General features: G+C 47.0%; 3 protein-coding genes across 4 annotated transcripts; all 3 read right to left on the reverse strand.

The window, feature by feature from the left end:
- Positions 1-100: 100 nt before the first annotated feature.
- Positions 101-7,925, reverse strand: srrm2 (serine/arginine repetitive matrix 2). The gene is made up of 14 exons (XM_076996205.1): positions 7,767-7,925; positions 6,422-6,676; positions 6,071-6,166; positions 5,784-5,978; positions 5,455-5,538; positions 5,268-5,333; positions 5,054-5,083; positions 4,864-4,974; positions 4,506-4,644; positions 2,221-4,286; positions 1,283-2,020; positions 1,099-1,182; positions 891-1,001; positions 101-637 (listed from the first exon to the last, which is right to left on the reverse strand). The coding sequence occupies exons 2-14, from the start codon at positions 6,667-6,669 to the stop codon at positions 595-597; spliced, it is 4,011 nt and encodes a 1,336-aa protein (XP_076852320.1). The 5' UTR covers positions 6,670-6,676; positions 7,767-7,925; the 3' UTR covers positions 101-594.
- A 173-nt stretch (positions 7,926-8,098) lies between these two features.
- On the reverse strand, positions 8,099-14,037 carry mmp25a (matrix metallopeptidase 25a). Of its 2 annotated transcripts, none has more exons than XM_076996213.1 (10): positions 13,906-14,037; positions 10,676-10,808; positions 10,356-10,515; positions 9,917-10,209; positions 9,587-9,766; positions 9,371-9,467; positions 9,166-9,248; positions 8,837-8,986; positions 8,473-8,751; positions 8,099-8,375 (listed from the first exon to the last, which is right to left on the reverse strand). In XM_076996213.1, the coding sequence occupies exons 2-10, from the start codon at positions 10,713-10,715 to the stop codon at positions 8,110-8,112; spliced, it is 1,548 nt and encodes a 515-aa protein (XP_076852328.1). In that variant the 5' UTR covers positions 10,716-10,808; positions 13,906-14,037; the 3' UTR covers positions 8,099-8,109. The 2 variants fall into 2 exon arrangements, with proteins under 2 accessions (XP_076852328.1, XP_076852327.1); XM_076996212.1 differs by lacking the exon at positions 13,906-14,037 and adding an exon at positions 11,419-12,793.
- Positions 13,960-16,739, reverse strand: LOC143506073 (protein unc-119-like). Its single transcript, XM_076996238.1, has 5 exons — positions 16,015-16,739; positions 15,507-15,620; positions 14,870-14,960; positions 14,224-14,396; positions 13,960-14,096 (listed from the first exon to the last, which is right to left on the reverse strand). The coding sequence occupies exons 1-5, from the start codon at positions 16,301-16,303 to the stop codon at positions 13,975-13,977; spliced, it is 789 nt and encodes a 262-aa protein (XP_076852353.1). The 5' UTR covers positions 16,304-16,739; the 3' UTR covers positions 13,960-13,974.
- Between the last annotated feature and the right edge of the window lie 1,231 nt (positions 16,740-17,970).

Consider the following 17,970-nt stretch of genomic DNA (forward strand, 5'->3'; position numbering starts at 1 on the left):
AATGGGCAGTAGGCCGAACGTCACTGAAAACAATATTTAAATATACCAGGCCACATCGATTTATTAAAACAAAACAAAAACATTAAAAACAGTCACAAAGGAAGATACACCATTTTTATTATTAATTATTATTCATTGGGTTTTTTTCCAGAAAGAGAAACAAAAAAAGGCTTGATTCTAACCACGCACATGAATGCAGGACACTGTCCATTCGGCAATAACAATTACATAAGTTTTATCTACATTCAGAAGAGGGCCTGGAGAAGTACGGGCCTCTGGTACACCTCTAATGGTGTTTACATGAACCGTGGGGTTGGATCTGTTGGCACAGAACAACAAGTGATGCGTGTTTCTACTCTGATAACAACTGGATTACATCATAATAAAACGTGAAAATAATCAAAGACCCCCACTGGTAAATCCCAGTGCAGGAAAAAAAAAGGCTAAATTCACTCCAGATCATAGCATGTGTCCACAATTCAGGAGAGGCTCAGTTTCCCAGCCCAGGTCAGACTGTACACTCTAGGTAGAGCACGGGAGAGCATCCACAAACACAGAGCCGAGAGGAGGAGGGGGAGATACATTTAAACACACTCATTTTCTCCGCCTGCTGTGTGGAGATCTGCTTCTGGACCTCCTGAGAGAAGAGATTGAAAGAAGGATGAACTATTGCAATGAATGTAATGAAACGTATAAAAGCATGTTTAGGTAACTGAGCTTTCAATCAAAGTTTGAGTTCCCCAAATATTCTTTCATATAATTATAGTTTTTTAATCTTGGCAATAAACTTGAAGCAAAAAAATACTTCTCATTTAATCTGGTTTTCGCTATGACTCACAAGGTGCTAAACAGATACCCAAACTCTCTCCCACACACACACAATCAGTCACCTTCGTTCATGAGGGGAACGGGCGGCCTTGCGCAGCCTTGCAGGGGGAGAGTAGCTGAGGGACCTGGAGTCCCTGAGAGAGTCCGCTGGCACCCTGGTCCTGCGGGGGGGGCTGTGAGCCAGGACAATACCACAGGGCAAAAACATGAACTCAGCTGTGTAACAACCACAGACTGGTCAAGGAAGACTTGACAAATTAAGAACTTTACCTCTTCTTCTTTGCTTCTTTGTCACTGGCTGATGAGGACGAGGAAGACGAAGATGATCGTCGAGCTGCCGTTGCTTTGGCAGTCCTGGAATCCAAGAGAAGCAAAGATCACGATAAGAAAGGATTAAAGCACAGTCACACCACAGATCCTCACACAACCTCCACAAAATGAGCTTGCGACTTACCCTTTGCCCTTCTCTGCCTCAGAGTCAGAGCTGTCTGAAGACGAGGATGAAGATGATGATGAGGAAGATGAAGAGCTAGAGCTGCTGCTGCTATTCTCCCGTTGCCCGGCGACGTCCTTCTCTGCTGCCCCATTCACTGCTTCCTCCGCTCTGACCGGCCGTTCTTGTTTTTGAGCTGGGGGATGCTCCGCTGCCGATTGGACCCCTGATCTTCCCTTAGATGATTCCTTTGTTTCTGATTGGCTCACAGCTGGTGGTCTGGAACGGGGAGGTGGTTCTTTTGAGTGGGACCTCTGGGCAGAATGGTTAGGTGGACCACGTGCGTCTCGTGATGGTGGAGAGGTAGGGGAGCGAGATTTTAACGTCTTCTCAGACTCCCTGTTCCTGTCCCGGTTGTCACTTGTTTTTCGGTCCTTTTGGGAATCTGTTTTTGTCCCTTTTTCTAAATTTTCTACATTTGCCTTCCTCTGAGGAGAGGGTGAGGATGAGGAGGATGAACCTGAGGAGGAGGATGACGTAGAGGAAGAGGACGAAGATCGACACGGAGGTGGTCTTGCGTTCTTCTCCCTTTCTTTCTCTCGCTCTCTCTCTTGCTCACGATTCCTCTCCTTTTCTCTTTCCTTTTCACGCTCCCTCTGTCTCTCTCTCTCTTTCTCCCTTTCTCTCTCCCTCTCCCGTTCTCTTGACAGAGATCTGCTACTTCTGCGCCGATAGGCAGGAGAAGGAGAACGTCGTGACCTGGATGAACAGCAGTAAAAGCATTTTAAAAGGCAAGGCAAAAGTAGATATTGCCTTCAAGATGCGTTTTTCTCCCAGTAATCATACACCAAGACAAAAAAAAAAAGATGCATTTTGTCTTCATTCACTCTGGCACTAAATGTGTAACAAAGGTTTAGACATAGATAAATGCATACATAGGTGTGAACGGCATGTCTCACCTGTAAGGGGGACTGCGTCTGCGTGGGGTTCGTGACCTGCTGCTCCTTGTTCGCCTGTCTCTGGAGCGCTCTCCGTCTCCTGGCCGTGCCCTGTCTCGTTCCCTCTCTCTGAGACGGTCCCGGCTGCGTTCTCTTTCTCGATCCCGGTCCCGTTGTCGTTCCCGGCTGCGGTCTCGATCTCGGCCACGGTCCCTACGGGAGGTGGGGGGGCTCCGGGGTGGAGTGACTCTCCGTGGCCCTCGCCTCGGGCTGGGGGAACGGTTAGGATCCAGGTACTGGCGGGGCGGCGTGCGGCGTGCTGGTGACCGCGAGCGGGACGAAGGCCGCTTGTTCTGTGGCTCCGCCTCCCGCCCTCTGGCTTTTGGCGAAAGTGGTGATGCCCCTCGTTTCCTCTCAGCTGGTCTGCTCCGTTCCCTGCTGGGGGAGGTGCGGTCAGCTTCAGGCTCCGAGGGGGAGTACCCGTCGCTGACTCGGTCTCTGGACCTTTCGGGTCCTTTGCTGTGGGTCCTGTTGCCATCCTGGGGACTGTAGCTCCTCCCCGCTCTCTCGTGCCCCCTCTCCTTCTGAGGGGACGGAGGCGGACTGGAGCTTTCAGTGGGAGTGTACCTCTCATTCCCACGATCTCTCTCCCTCTCTGAGTGGCCGTCCCTCTGAAGCGCTCTCTGTGGAGGAGTTGATGGCGTCAACCTCCTGTCTCTGTCAGTCTCCCGGTTTCTCTTGTCCGCCTCCTCAACCCTAGTGGGTGGAGCATGGGAGGAGTAAATTGGTGCAGAGGTGGAGCTGCCCCTCTCTATGGGGGCAGTCCTCTCAGTTTCCTCTTTCTCCTTCTCTCGTCGAGCCACAGCCTGGGCTATCAGGGCATGAGGCACCAGCGCACCAAAACCACCGTTTTCAGTCGAAGCTTTCTTTTCTTTCTTTTCATCGCCAGAGGACGAGGAGGAAGAGGAGGAGGACGAGGAGGAGGAGGAAGATGAAGAGGATGAAGAAGAGGAGGACGAGGAGGAGCTATCGCTGTCGCTATCACTGCTGCTGTCACTGCTGCTGTCACTGCCATCTGCCGTCTTGCTCTTCACATCCTCTTCGATTTTGTCTTGTCGTTTGTCAGCTTTTGTCTGCCCCTTCTCTCCCTCCTTCTCCTGTGGGATCTTGTCCCGTGGTCGCCCCAGCCTCTCATCCCCGTCCCTCACCCCCTTGTCCTGTCTCTCCACTGGGGCCTTGTCCCGCACTGTCCGCCTGTCAGCCTCGTTGTCCCGTCCAGAGGGTCTCTCCTCCGAGTGCTTAGCATGGGAGGGCTGCCTACCTGACCCAACCTCCTCCCTCCCCGAGTCCCGAGGGACGTCCCTCTCCCTCTCACTTTCTTTCCTCCTCTCTTCCTCTCGTCTACGCATCTCCTCCCTGGCCCTCTCCTTCTCGGCCTGTTCCTCCTTCTCCCTGTTGCGCTCCGCCTCTTTCTGCTTGGCCTTTGAGGGCGGCGAGCGACGGGCAGGAGATGCAGAGTCACTGGACCGGACCCCCTCCCTCTCCCTGACGCCCTCTCTTCCCCGATCGTCTTTCCGCCCAGCAGGGACCCCACCTCTGTCTCTTTGTCTGTCCCTGTCTCGTCCTCCATCCCTGGCCCTGTCAGAGGGAGCTGTCGGGGACGGCCTCTTCTGCTTCTCCCCACTCCGTCCTCTCCGAGCTCGGTCGTTCTGAGGCGACGGGGATGAGGATGAGGAGTCGCGTCTTCTGTGAGGTCGGTCCTGCTTTCTCCTCTCCTCCTCACGCTCCTTCTCTGCACTCCTACGCTTCCTGTCTTTCTGTTGTCTGGGAGATGGAGAGCGAGAGGAGGAGTCGTGCCTTCTCCTTAAAGGAGGATTCTCTCGCTCACGCTCCTCACTACGCGGTCTCCTGTCTCTTTGTTTCGGGGGTGGAGATGGAGATGAGGAGTCGTGGCGTCCCCTGGAAGCCTTTTCTTTTACTCGCTCCCTGTCTCTCTCCTTCTCCTTTTCTCTCTCCCTCTCCTTCTCTCTCTCCCTTTCCCTGTCACGCTTACTTCGATCAGGGGACTTTGATTGTCTAGGAGACCTCTGAAAATCAAACGGAGGGAAAATATTAGCATAACACAGCCATTAAGACAGGAGGCTCAGCCAAGAACAGCACAAGGATTCGGCTGCAAAAGGCAGAAGGGCATGTGTGCTCCTTTAATTAGCAGCCTTGCTGATTTATTGGCAGCCACAGAAGCATTCCGGAACGCCCCTTTCTGGTGTGGTACACCTTTAACAGTAGAGACATTGGAGAGCACTGACCTCTCTACCCTCCCTCCTGTCTGGGCTCTCGTTGTGTCGGCCCTGAACCCTGCGACCTGGTGACCTGCCCTTCCTGCTCTCCTCTGGCCTGGACACTGGCTGGTTCTGCTGCCTCTCCTTCGCTGGGGCAGGAGAGTCGCTGAAGACAAAGCAAGAAAAATACTATTTACACGCCAGCACAGTTTGTCTACACTGTGTGAGTGCAGCCCTGGTCCCTCCCATTTAATCTAAACATCATGACTATCAGGGTGACTTTTTGATTAAATAAAAAATTATGTGAAATTCTGATAACCTGACAACCATATTGAGCCAAGCAACTTTCTCTGCTTATCCGGCTGATGGGATTTGGCCCCGCTACCTGTGAGCCGAGCTGGAGGATGCACTACGCTTCCGTCGACTCTTCACTGGGGGCGGGGTGTCATTTCCACTTCTCTTCCTCTTCGACGCCTGTCTGTCCTCAGATGAACTTCTAATCAAAACAGAGCCCCTCAGAGTTTAGTTGACACTTCCAACAGTCAGTGAAAGAGTTTAAAGAAGGCATAACTCACCTTTCTTCACCACTGTCCACTAACTCTTCCCTAAAAATAAAAAAATCTGTTAGTTAAACTGTTCTAAAAATTTTTTGCATCATGAGGACTTTATGGGTGTACATAGTAGGATCACTATAATTTCTCTGAATTATGGGAACGTGAACAGCATTAACAGCACATCACATTATGTATCAAGCACAGAAGACTGCGTGGATGCCTACACAACACATGCCTTTTCTTTTTCTTCTTCTTGTTCTTTTTCTTCTCTCGTCGAGGGGAAGGAGAGGGACTCTCAGAGCTGTAAGAGACAAACCAGGCTGGAATAAGCGTGCGATCACACCACAAGGCCTGGAACCACACAGTCACTGTGCTGACCAACCCATCGCTAACCAACTCGGTTCTGTTCTCAGGCCACTTGCCTCTCTCTGTTCTTGGTTTTCTTTCTTTTCTTCTTCCGGCTCTGTTTTCGAGTTGATGAGTCCGACTCATCAGACTCTTCTAACCTGTAAATGAAAACAAGTTATGTTTTGCAGAGTCTAAAAACAGCTGTTCACATACCACTTTCTCATACTATCTGAGCCAAAAACTATAAATAAACAAAAATAAAATCTTCAACAGAAACACAATCAAGACAGGGTTCAAACAGTCCAAAGTCACTCACATGCACTCACTTGCCGTACACCACAGGGCCACTCACACTGCACCACCCAGCACCACTCACACCACCCACCCGCTCCGCACCACTCACTGGTATCTCTGCTGCTGTTGCTGTAACTGTTTCTCTCGTTCCAACCTCTCCTGGTCCCTCTTCTCCTTCTCACGCTCTTTACGATCCGGGTGGAAAGACGAGCCGTCCACATAGCTGGCGTCAATGCCGAAGGCGGCCCTCAGACGGTCATTCTTCTGCTGGTTGGCGGCAGCAAGGGCGTGGGTCTCCGTCACGCTAGAGGGTAGCAAGACAGGGGTTGGTGAGAGGGGTCATCAAGAGGGCTGGGCATTCTCAAGACATGGGGTCAGACTGGAGGTCACACTCACGTGGGTTTATCTGCAGAAGGGGCAGGAGGCTCCTGCTTCTCTTGCAGCATCATCCGGAAGCTGCTCACCTTCTCCTCAATCTCCTCTGCAGAGTAGCTAGATAACACAAAACACTTCAGTGAGCATATGCTCACTCTCAGGTCTCTCAGCATTGCTAACGAACAATGATAGTCATTTATATTAGCATGGACAGAGCACAGGACAACAAATTTTAAAAAGCCTATGTAGTTAGTGTGTGCCCCCCCCCCCCCCCCCCCCAAAAAAAAAGGTAACAGCACCATTAATCTCTGTAACAAGCTTTTAAAAATTCGGATCATAGAGCATGTTTCCGTGGACACAGCCAGGCCTCACCCTTGCTCCTCCATCATGTCCTGCAGTTCTGCGCATTTCACTTCCAGCTGCCTCTTCCTCTGGTGCTCCAGGATGTCAGCGTTGGGCTGCCGGTTCAGCTGGCTCTCCAGACGCTCCCGGTCCTTCTCGTCCTTCGGCCCACCTCGCTCGTCCCTGCTGCGCTTGGCTCGCACGCTCGACAGGTTCCTCTGCACGTAGCCGTTCGTGCCGCTGCCCCGTGGCGTGGTCAGCCCGATGCCGTTGTACATCGCCGCTCTGTGCACAATCGAGGGGTGGGGACAGACCATAGGTGGAGGGAAAACATGCAAGCCTAACTTGCCCCCAGAACATGGAAAACACACTTCTGGCATAGGCGGGAGTGTGGAGAGGAGCTGTACTGCAAATTAGTTCCTTCTCACCATTAATTGTTTATGGCTGGAAATAAGACACCTTGAGATTCTGTTCAGCTTTTATTCAGTGACTAAATATGAGGATATATTTTGTCTGAGCAACCAGTCTGAGAATAACGAGTTACAAAGGTTACAAAGTTACACAATTATGTTTACTTGGAACCAATGCTTTTCAACCAAGTCCTTGGGAAAAACAACAGGGTCCACATTTTTTGTTCTGAACCATACGGTACACATGTAGCAGGTATACATCAGAGCAGACGTGCCAAGGTGAAAAATTCGAAAAGCACTCATTCGAAAGCACTTTGCTAAACTAGTTTGGGTATATTAGGAAGTTTTCAACAGGTGTAGCAGAACACAGGACACACTGAACACAATCACCCCGACTCCACATGTACAAGCTTGGAATGTAACATGTAACGTTAGCTGGCAGGCTAACGCTGCTAAACTTACAACTATGCAACCGAAACTACATGTAGCCAGGTAGCTATTTAGCTAGCGTTTCTCAACGAAGTGGACACATTTATGATATACCGTTACTGATATCGCCAGCCCCAAATAATAACGAACCCGTCTGATCTGGAGTTTCACTCGAACAGCGAATTCTTCCCCACTTTGTATCACCCGGCCCGACGTCCCCAGCAGGGCTGGGCCTGCACTCTCTATTAAACCCGCAATGCTAGCTAGTTCGTTAGCCGAGCGTCCATATAAACGGAGAAAAGATTAAGCTCGCTTATTTTCATGGTTGTTAATTTTGTCCAACGAATATATAACGTTCCCACAGTTGGTTACAGAACAAATATCTCACAATATGAGCGCAGTTTCCGCGCTGAGGAGGGGGGCTGTCTGTCTGTAACTCGGAAGCTAACTAGCCTACCTAGCTTAGCAATACTAGCTAAGCGTATTGATAAGATTAGCTACCGCTAGCTAGCTAACGATCCATGAAAACTACATACCTCTTTTTTCCCCGTAAAGGGAGCAATCAAAATGAGCTCTTCACGGACGATCACCAAGCGATTTAGACAGAAAAAAAATGGAAAAACAACCAAAGCTAAAGCCAACAACGTTGTTATACAAAACGAGGTGCGTAACGTTGACCAGAATGAACAAATATCGTTCACTACGCGTCACAATCCACGTCACGCGATATTTCGCACCAGAAGGTTAAAAACTACTCCGAGCAAGTAGTGATGTAAGCCTTGTACACTGCTGACAACAATTTGTAATGCAGAACATATTAATAAAATATAATTAACCAAGCTAACAAAACCTTGCTTGACTGCCGTGAATTATAGTACATTATAAGATTACATTAACATGAACAAAGAAAACACAGATTGCGAGAATATTGGAACAAAGTGATGCTTGGACCAGGGCTACACTGCTTATGTTACAGAGACAGCCTGTTTGTGTGTGTCTTGGCAGCTTGGGTTTGTAAGTGGGAGCTGCGAAGTCGTGGCATTGCATCCAGTCAGCTGCGATGGAGTCTGGTGACAGAGTATCTCCCTCCATACTCCCTCTCTTCAACGTCCAGTAATTTGTGCCCTTGAAGAAATATGTATTCCCTAAAAGAAAGTTCACCGTTTTATTTGAGAGAAAGGCTCAAATACAACATGTTGGGTAAGGCAGACTGTGCCTTAACTGTGCCAGACTGACACTTACCATCTTGTAATCCGATGACATCATCAGGGTGAGAGGGCACACCCCAGACGGAGGTGGGTTTGGGGTAGCCTGCTTCTGGTTTCCAGTATGTGTTCGCCTCATTAAACCTCCAGTATTCGCCACCACTGAATATGTAGGTTCTCCCATTGTGTGGCCAAACAAACACAGCGTCAACTCTCCCTGCAACCTTCCCTGCAGAATTCAGGAGTCCCAACTTTGTCAGCGGTTGGGGATACCCAGGAAGGGACGCAGTCTCTTTGAAAACCCAGTACTGGTCTCCTAAAAAAGACGAACATCAGCATCTGTGTGTGGTGTGCATGTAGAAGGAATGCAGTAATTTTGTGTCAAGTCCCTCTGGCCTTACCAATGAAAAAGACAACATGACCATCGCTCCTCTCATATACGGCATCAATTCGATCTGTTCCTGGAGGCAGACCAGTCCAGAAGCTGTGGATCAGGGCTGGCATAAAAGAGATCAGAGATCCAGAGGGATGCATTCTCCAGAAGTACTGGCCTGAATGAGGAGGTGAGACGGACGGACAGACAGACAGTTAAAGAAAATGGAGAGAAAAGAAAGAATGAGAGAGAATCAGAGTTTTTCAATTAAAGGATAGGCCAATGTGTAGATGACAAACACATGCAGAGAACCAAAATAGCTCTGTAACACTCTAAAGTTTACTCTAAAGTTCTTACGCCTGAAGAAGAAGATATCTCCTCTGATGTTTGCAATGGCATCATAACCCCCTTGACACCGATCCAAAACTGCAGCATCTGGGCTTAAAAGTGAGACTGAAATAAACATGTATTCTGTGCTGGAGACATTATAGATTTAAGATTCAAATGATATATCATTGTTTTGCCTTTCATCATCATCACCATCATCATCATCATAACATACTGAGTTGTGGCGCGAGGGGGAGGAGCACTCAGTGTTTGGGGTACACTGGGTGTAGGTGGATGGTCAAAGGAAGGTGGAATCAGGTCCCTTCTTAACCCTGCAGTGAGCGGCAACACAAGAGGGCCGTATTTCATATATGTTTCCACAGAAATGAAAATGTATGTGTAGGGGCACGTTTAAAATATCTTCTGGTACTAGTGTGTGTGTGGTCTGCACCATAAAGTGCCTGTATGCCGAGTCTGTCCTCATCAGGGAGAGTGTAGGTGGGGATGTCTCCCACAGCTCCATGGTAGTAGGGCTTCATGATGGAGTGTCTGGAGGAGGAGTGGGCGAGGCCCAGGGCGTGGCCAAACTCGTGTACGGCCACGGTGAACAGGTCCACGCTACCATTGTCCGCTGAGGACAGAACACAGGACACCACACACTTTACTCTTTAAATGAGTAAAAAGTTATTGAAATTGGAATTTCGACACACGTGTTTGAGAATGAGTCAGTGTGAGGATTTGTATTCTTGGCAGTGTATGTGAGCAACGTGTGTTGTAGGACCTCCATAGCTCCAGTTTTCCTCATCGTCAAAGTGTGTGTCCCCTAATCCTGGGAAGAATGCGTGGGCCAGTGTACCCCCCTTGCCATCAAAGGGATAGCCGTCGTCATGGTACCCGCTGACGAAGCGTATTTTAATATCTGCTTTCTGGGGCGGGGCATAAGCGGAGGGGCGGATCAAGCTGAAGCGGAGGGGAGTGGTTTCACTCCATACTCTTAGAGCATGACTCAGAATGAGCTCTACCAGGGCTGGCTGCAGTTGGGGGGACTGGGAGACAGAGGGAAACCTCTCCACACTGTAGGGGAGATGAACGCATCTAGAGGTTATGACAGGCTAAACAGGAGAAGTAGTTTGTTGCATATATATTTTTACTTCAGTTCAGAAAATGTATTTGTTACTATTGCAGCATCAGAACATCACAGTGGAAGAGAGAGTCCTCACCTCCAGTTAATATGTGTCTTATTCCAGTTCAGCCCTGACAGGTTGTATCTCTTATTTCTCATGTCTCGTCTCTTCCTCGCATTCTTCAGACGGAACTCAGATCCGAGGATGTCCGGGAGGGAGCAGCGTGGGACTGACATCAGAGCCAGAGTGGCACTATCTGAAAGGGAAGAAGATGCAGATTCACTAGAGGAGCGAGGAACTAATTGTTTGTGAGTCGTTCTGTCATGTGATGGTAACAATGACAGGAGAAGAGGAGCAGGAGAGAGAAGGCTGGTGAGATGCATAATGAAGCCTGAGGTGTCTTGTGGAGGAGGTACCCAGTCTGCCAGTCTCCTGGAGCCCAGAAAAGCCTTGCATCTGTCGGACAGCCCTCTCAACGGCTTCCTTCGTCTGGAGAAGGCCCAGCAGTGAGTCCACAGGTGGCAAGTACCCATAGCGTATCAGCCAGTCCTACACACACACACACACACACACACACACACACACACACCCACCCACAGACACACACACACACACACACCTATTTATTATTATTCAGTCATATTCCATTCAGCTCAATTCAGCTAAATCTGTATCTTGAACAAGCTGAAAAAAGTGAACGAGAAAAACTTCCTAAAAAGGTACAAGGAAGACTTGAGAGGAGATGAGACTCATAATGTGAACGCGCACAGTAAACTCCGTTAGGAAGTTTATAGACAGTCAGGAGTCCTAAGCTGAAGTGAGATTAATTAAACAGAGATACTCAAATATGCGAGAGTGACGCATATGGTACAAGGAAGAAACCGAGCACAGACTCACGTACTGCAGCACACAGAAAAGAACTACAGAGGATTGTGAGGTCTGCAGAGAAAATCATTGGGTGCTTATAAATTATTATAAACTAGTGGACAGTGGAAGGCGAACGAGTCTGGTGATTTTTAAACACACATAAGCTATATAAAGAGATCAATTATTTAATTCACTTTCAGTGGCCTATATGAGACAAATTGAATAACATGAAATCTGATTCGGTAAAATGGAACAAAAAAATAATCGAGGTGGGTTTTTAAATTTTACTTACCACTCCACGTGCATATGGGTCTGGCGTCGGAGCGGAGCGCGCGACAGTGAGGACAGCAAAAGTAAAGAGCGCGAGCATCGTTAAAACGCGTTACGAGTATTAGACCTCTTAGTGATATCCAAATACACTCACACTCAGTTAAACAGACTCAGACGTCTAATTATTATGGTGAAAGATAATGAACAACTGTCCTGCATTCTCGAGAGAGAGTCCCTAACGCTGCACCGTCATGATTATCTCCCTATTCATCACCACCAATTTTTTAGCGGAGGAAGAAGTCTTGATGATTACATTTATCTTATTGTATCCGCATCTCTTTTTGAACGTTCCTCTCTCCGCTGGACGGAGCGTTACGGATCTGGAGAGGATGCGGATGAGGAGGGGGGCGTTATGTTTAGAGGAAACATGCATAGCTGCTGTTTAACAAGTAAACACGGGCGTTTTTGGTGCATCTAAAAGATCAGGATGAAGAGAAAAACTAGAAAAAAATCCACACACATCCACATGCAGCACACACACACAAAAGTCAAAAAGTCGTAATTCACTTGAAAGCGTACGCTAACAACTCTCTCATTCATGTGAATGATTTCTATCAGTCACTTAGTGGGGCGAAATGGAGTGCACGAGATTAAGGAACAAAACACGTTTGTGAAGAGCACGAGGACAAATGGAAGACATGCTTTAACAAATCATTTGCTTCTTGTTTGTGGAAAGGAGCGAGCGAAGGAGTAAAGAAACCCCACTGAGAGGAAAGAGGAACACTACTGGAACAAGAATAGCCAGAGGATGTTATGATCCATATATAGGTTATATAGGCTAAGTAGCCAAAAAAGATGGGAAGCCCTAGGAAAACCAACAACAACAAAACAACCTCCCCACTGCACACTTTGAACTAATGAATAGTTTGACAGAGTTTACGCGACACCAAGACGACTAGCTTGCTAAACCACCTGATTGGGTTTTGTTGTTGTGAATGAGATTCTAGTCATGAGGGCTTTTTATGCAGCCCAGGGCTGTGGAACTCGAAGCTACATGGTTTGCTATTTTCTATGTTCTAACACAGGCAAATAAACAGATGAACCGCACAGTAACCAAAGCAGGACGTTTTCTGTAATCAATACGAACAGCTCCATAAACATCGCATTTTCTCAGTCTCTCCCTCTACCTGTTTCCTAAGGACAAACACCGCCCCCTTGAGGATGTCGCTATGGTACAACTTATTTCTTTTGTAGGCATTACAGATATGCATTAGAATTTGAAGTGCGAGCCAAGTTCAGGATTAAGAATTTAGAGCAGAGATAGTATGGCATTAAGAGGCAGGATAACGACTAGAATAGGGTACACAAATTTAAATTAACCGAGAGAACATTGAAATATTATGCTAATGATTACCTTCAGGAAGAGTATACCATACATAATACTAAAATATTCATGTGTGATATAGAACCACTATATAAATGTCGTACTTAAACGATAATAGCTTCTTAGCATAAATTATACTTCAGACGAAAATATATTTATGTAACATGTTTCAAATGCAAATTCATCAAACTTATTTATTAATATAAATTTGAAACAATAAACTTGTTTCATGTTACTATAAGACATCTTAAAAAATATAAATGTATGTTTTGTTTTATTAATTATAAACAACTTCACATTACAACATTTTAATAAAATGCTCCTAGGAATACTTTCACATATACACCTTTGGAAAATATTGAGACTGCTCCAATCTTTCATCTTTATATGTACAGCATGTGAGAGAGCATGCCAAGACTGAGAGCTGGCACTGAAGACTGTACTCTGCCAAATACTGAGTTCTGACTTATTATTAAAAATTAATATTGTGTTGTCTGGAATTAATATGAACTTTGCTTTATCTGACGTGTAAACACATTAAGCATCTTTCTGTAAATTTGAATAATTTCTGCAGATAAATGCTCTAAATAATGATTTGACTTGGTACTTACAAGGAACTACTGAAGTTTATGTAATAAATGGTAATATATATATATATATATAAGGAAATAGGAAGTGAGGTGTGTAAACAGGAACTGTTCTTAGCGCTTTGAAGCCCGGCTGCAACACAGCTCAGCCTAGTTTCCTTCTTATACCCTCAATGGGGAAAAACAAAGACGGAAAAGCTCCTGTCATTCACACAGAGACTATTTTTATTTTGTCTGTCTGTTGAATGTATTACAGCATTACATTGCCCCAGCATAAACAGCGGTACTGTGCTAACACACAGAGTGCTAACACACAGAGGAACTTGCCTACATTTTGCACTTATATAACCTTATGACCTGGGAGGAACAATTCTAGCACCAGTTTGTTCTAGCAATTCTAGCACTCACTCTCTTTTGAGGTGTCAATTAGAGGACAATTTAATTCTCTCTCTCTCTCTCTCTCTCTCTCTCACACACACACACACACACACACACACACACACACACACACACACACAGTCACACCCAAAAATCTTACTGTTACAGTAGCACAGGCCTCTCTTGTTCTTTCCTCACTGCTGTGGGGGGAGGAGTGTATCAGTGGTGTTCATGCCGTCTCTGCTCTCTCACCAAATGAGTACTCTGCTTTGTGGTGCATGATTAATTTGTTGTTAGCAAAGTAGAAACTGTCTGACCGCGTCTCAAACGGGTGGGCAATCATCTCCTTGACTAGAACAGAAAGAGCAGTAGACACTTGTCAGTTTTATACATCTCATGCTGTGTGTGTGTGTGTGTGTCTGTGTGTGTGTGTCTGTGTGTGTGTGTCTGTGTGTGTGTGTGCATGCGAGTAACTGACTTGTGTGTGAGTCCAGATCCGGAAGAGAGTAGATGTGCTCACAGGTGTTTCTACTGTCCGGGATGCAGAAACCGATTTCAAAGTCAAAGGTCTTGAGGAGAAGCTCTCTGAAGTAATGCCTCTCTATCAGCCTGAACCTGTTCACTGCTTTGCTGCCTACGGTAAACTCCAGACTGAGAGACAGAAGGACAGAGATAGAGGGGGGTGGGTGTGGTGTTAGTGGTGGGGAAAGGGGGGGGGGGGGTTGCAAATTCTATTTATTTGCTCTGGAAACTCTCAAAAGGACCAGTGCCACTGAAGAATTCGTTCCCCAGTCAAATCAAAGTCTGTCATATACTTAATCATACACAAAACAACTAGCAGTCAATGCTTCACCAACTGTCTGGTCACATGAGATGAGATAAGGATACAATGTGTAAAATCTAACACAAAAAAACAAAAAAAAGTAAAAAATTGAGTGTATTTGCAAATATACACAAAATATAAACAACATAGAAATCTAGAAGTGTAGAAGGTGTGAGTGGAGCAGTGCAGGGAGGAGTGCAGTGAGGTGTGGAGTATAGTGAGGTGTGGAGTATAGGTAGGTGTGGAGTATAGTGAGGTATGGAGTATAATGAGATGTGGGGGGTAAGCCCCTAAGACATACGTGGCTCCGATCTCTCTCAGGCTGAGAAACTCAGGTGTGAATCGATATTGGATGAAACGTCCTACTTCCACATCCTTGACATCTTTAATTTCTGACAAGAGACAATTAGGGGAAAATCTGTTCATTGTAGCAGCACTGAAGATCTTATGTTTCCATTTATAATGCTGAGGACTTGAGAGCTGTGAAAACCAGTCGGACTGTGTGTTTTATGGAAAGAACGAATTTGGTACTTATACACAATATGAGAACTCATGTATTTATACACAAAATGAGAACTAATGTACTTATACACAATATGAGAATTCATGTGGTACACAATACACACACACACACACACACACACACACACACACACACACACACACACACACACACACACACACACACACACACCACACACACAGTGTGTTTTATGGAAAGAACGAATTTGGTACTTATACACAATATGAGAACTCATGTATTTATACACAAAATGAGAACTAATGTACTTATACACAATATGAGAATTCATGTGGTACACAATACACACACACACACACACACACACACACACACACACACACACACACACACACAGACACACACACACACACACACACACACACACACACACACACACACACACACACACACACACCTGTTGCACAGTGCTTTTTTAGATCCAGAATGATACATCCTCTTTTCAGGTCTCTGATTCTGAAGCGGCAGAAGTTGATGTTGTATATGTTGTCATCAGGTGAGCACAGGTAACCTGTCCGCCATTACAGACACAAACAGAAGCACTCACAGCTCACATGCTTAGCACAGTGATACCCAGTGTGAATGTGTGTGTGTTTGTGCATGTGTGTGTGTCATGACAATGTAGCAGATTTATTGTAATCCTCAACTGCAGTGTACAGAACGCATACTATATGGCGCCCCCTACTGGGTTTATTACTCTTCACTCAGTGGGAGGGAAATACGACAAAGTGCACTGTAGTACACACACACACACACACACACACACACATACACACATCCATGTGAAAAACAAATACTTCCTGCTGAAATTCATAATAATAATTATTTGTAAATAGATATTTACCAATCTAAATTTTGCTATGAATATTCCTGAACAGTTCCTTTGTAGCTCCAGGTCTACTCACCTTTGGTGTACCCTGGCAGCGAGAGGACATAACGAGGTGTCACCGCGTCACCCAGCTCCACTGGCTCACCTTCCTCACTCCTCCTCATCCTCGTCTCCACTGTGCCATCGTGGAGGAAGCCGTTCCACTCCTCCACCCGCCTGGCCTCTCCTCCCTCCTCCCCGCTCTCTCCTTCACCCTTGTGGGCCTTTGCTTCTCCACCATCTTTCCCTGGATCTCCTCGCCTGGAGGCCATCTCACTCTGATTCTCCTGCTCATTCTCTTGCCCCTTGCCTCCTGTACCGTCCATCTTTCAGGCCCCTGGCTTCCCTTGCCCCACACTCTGCTGCTGAGCTGGCTGTGTGTCTGCAGTTAGCAGGGTACTCCAAAGGCCTGTGCCTAACGGGCTTTTCCTTCTGACTACCTTTATCTCCTGCCACACACCCGCACCCATACCTACACCTACACACACACACACACACACACACACACACACACACACACACACACACACAAACACACACACACACACACACACACACACACACACACACACACACAAAGCTTCTCTGTGGCTCAAATAGATTAAGGCTATCTCTCACAACTAATCCAAGAAAATCCCCAATTAAACACAGACACCGTGGGTATGGCAGCTCACAAGGGACAAAAGAGACACAATACAGAGGAACGAGGACTGGAGGGAGGGAAGAAGTAGCTTGGGTCGAGTGGAAGACCAGGAGGTGCAGGAGATTAATAGTGTTATGTCTCCAGTTTTTCAAAGACTCAGAGAAGTCTGTAATGAAAATCAGTTCTGCATAACACACCAAACCACAGGACGTGACTCAGTATTTAGGTGTAAATGAAGATAGTCAACAGCAGTCAATAAACCACCAAACCACTTCCCAATTCATGTTGTGTTTAGTTGCAAACTCAAAAACTCTAGTCCAGCCGTTCAGAAGGAGTGGAGTAGATGGACCAAAATCCTTCAGATTAGGACTGGAACTGAAATCCACAGAATGTCAGATCTTTGGGAATTGGGCAGAGGAGCATTTTTGATCAAGGTGGCGATGGGCTGATCGAAACGCATGTCGTAGGAGTCAACAGGAAGTGCACATCTGTGACATCTGTGATCTTCTTCCTCCACAAGGTGGAAAGGGCGGGAGGCGGGGTTGCCACACCACAGGTTTGCGTGGGCCCCTCGTCCCGCCAGAACCATGGCAACCGTGTTGTCATTTCCGCCCTTGAGGAGGCGTGACGACGTATCCCAGAAAGCATCAGCAGGCAGCGTCGCTTGCGTGAAAGAGGAAACCAGGGTGAAAGAGGAAGAGAAGAAGGAAGAGAAGAACAGCACAGAAAACAGGTACTGTGTGTTCTACCATTTTATGCCAGTGATAGCCCGAATGAAGCAGAATGATAAGAGAGCAGAAGGTTCAGCTCAAAGCACCATGCTGTGGAAGTTCACCCGTGGTTCTGCTATGGTTGGTCCCACCGCTGCGTGACATGTTCTTGAGGCTGTCAGTCAATACAGTGGAATTGTCAGTGGTCACAAGTGCCACACACGATCTATCGCGATGTTTCAAAATGCCGATTTCCAAACACTTGTTGATGACGTGTCATTTTTGTTGTGGCTAAGTATCGTCTGTCTCTCTGTGACAACCCTGCAGTGCAGATCATGAAGATGAGCTCAGTATCTCACACGCTGTGGGTCGCCCAGGTCCTGACCTCCTGTGCCTTGCTGCTGACCCCAAACTGCCTAGCCTACGCCACGGTAGAGCCGCACATGGCCGTGGTGACGCCAGAACACACAGCGGCACCTGCAGTGGACCACAGGACACCCCCGGCAACAGCAGCGACGCATGTGGGCACTTTTTTGCGCGGCTCTGTGGGAAACAACGCGCTTGGGACGAGTCCCCACTATGGCGAGAGTCTCACACAGATGGCTGTATCTTCTAACCCTCCACATCTGACAACACAACC

Source organism: Brachyhypopomus gauderio, chromosome 2, assembly GCF_052324685.1.
Source record: "Brachyhypopomus gauderio isolate BG-103 chromosome 2, BGAUD_0.2, whole genome shotgun sequence".
Classification (NCBI taxonomy): domain Eukaryota; kingdom Metazoa; phylum Chordata; class Actinopteri; order Gymnotiformes; family Hypopomidae; genus Brachyhypopomus; species Brachyhypopomus gauderio.

What these genes read in the sequence shown, in the direction of transcription:
- srrm2 (XM_076996205.1), bottom strand. Translation starts at nt 6,669, where the DNA reads ATGTACAACGGCATCGGGCTGACCACGCCACGGGGCAGCGGCACGAAC. An exon ending in AAGAAGAAGAAAAAGAAAAG is followed by an intron (nt 5,084 to 5,267) that starts GCATGTGTTGTG and finishes TTTTATTTTTAG; the next exon opens with GGAAGAGTTAGTGGACAGTG. An exon ending in TCCTCCAGCTCGGCTCACAG is followed by an intron (nt 4,645 to 4,863) that starts GTAGCGGGGCCA and finishes CTTTGTCTTCAG; the next exon opens with CGACTCTCCTGCCCCAGCGA.
- mmp25a (XM_076996212.1), bottom strand. Translation starts at nt 11,496, where the DNA reads ATGCTCGCGCTCTTTACTTTTGCTGTCCTCACTGTCGCGCGCTCCGCT. An exon ending in CGGCATACAGGCACTTTATG is followed by an intron (nt 9,468 to 9,586) that starts GTGCAGACCACA and finishes CGCTCACTGCAG; the next exon opens with GGTTAAGAAGGGACCTGATT. An exon ending in CCCCCTCGCGCCACAACTCA is followed by an intron (nt 9,249 to 9,370) that starts GTATGTTATGAT and finishes CTCACTTTTAAG; the next exon opens with CCCAGATGCTGCAGTTTTGG.
- LOC143506073 (XM_076996238.1), bottom strand. Translation starts at nt 16,303, where the DNA reads ATGGACGGTACAGGAGGCAAGGGGCAAGAGAATGAGCAGGAGAATCAG. An exon ending in GCTGCCAGGGTACACCAAAG is followed by an intron (nt 15,621 to 16,014) that starts GTGAGTAGACCT and finishes AATGGCGGACAG; the next exon opens with GTTACCTGTGCTCACCTGAT. An exon ending in AAAAAAGCACTGTGCAACAG is followed by an intron (nt 14,961 to 15,506) that starts GTGTGTGTGTGT and finishes GTCTCTTGTCAG; the next exon opens with AAATTAAAGATGTCAAGGAT.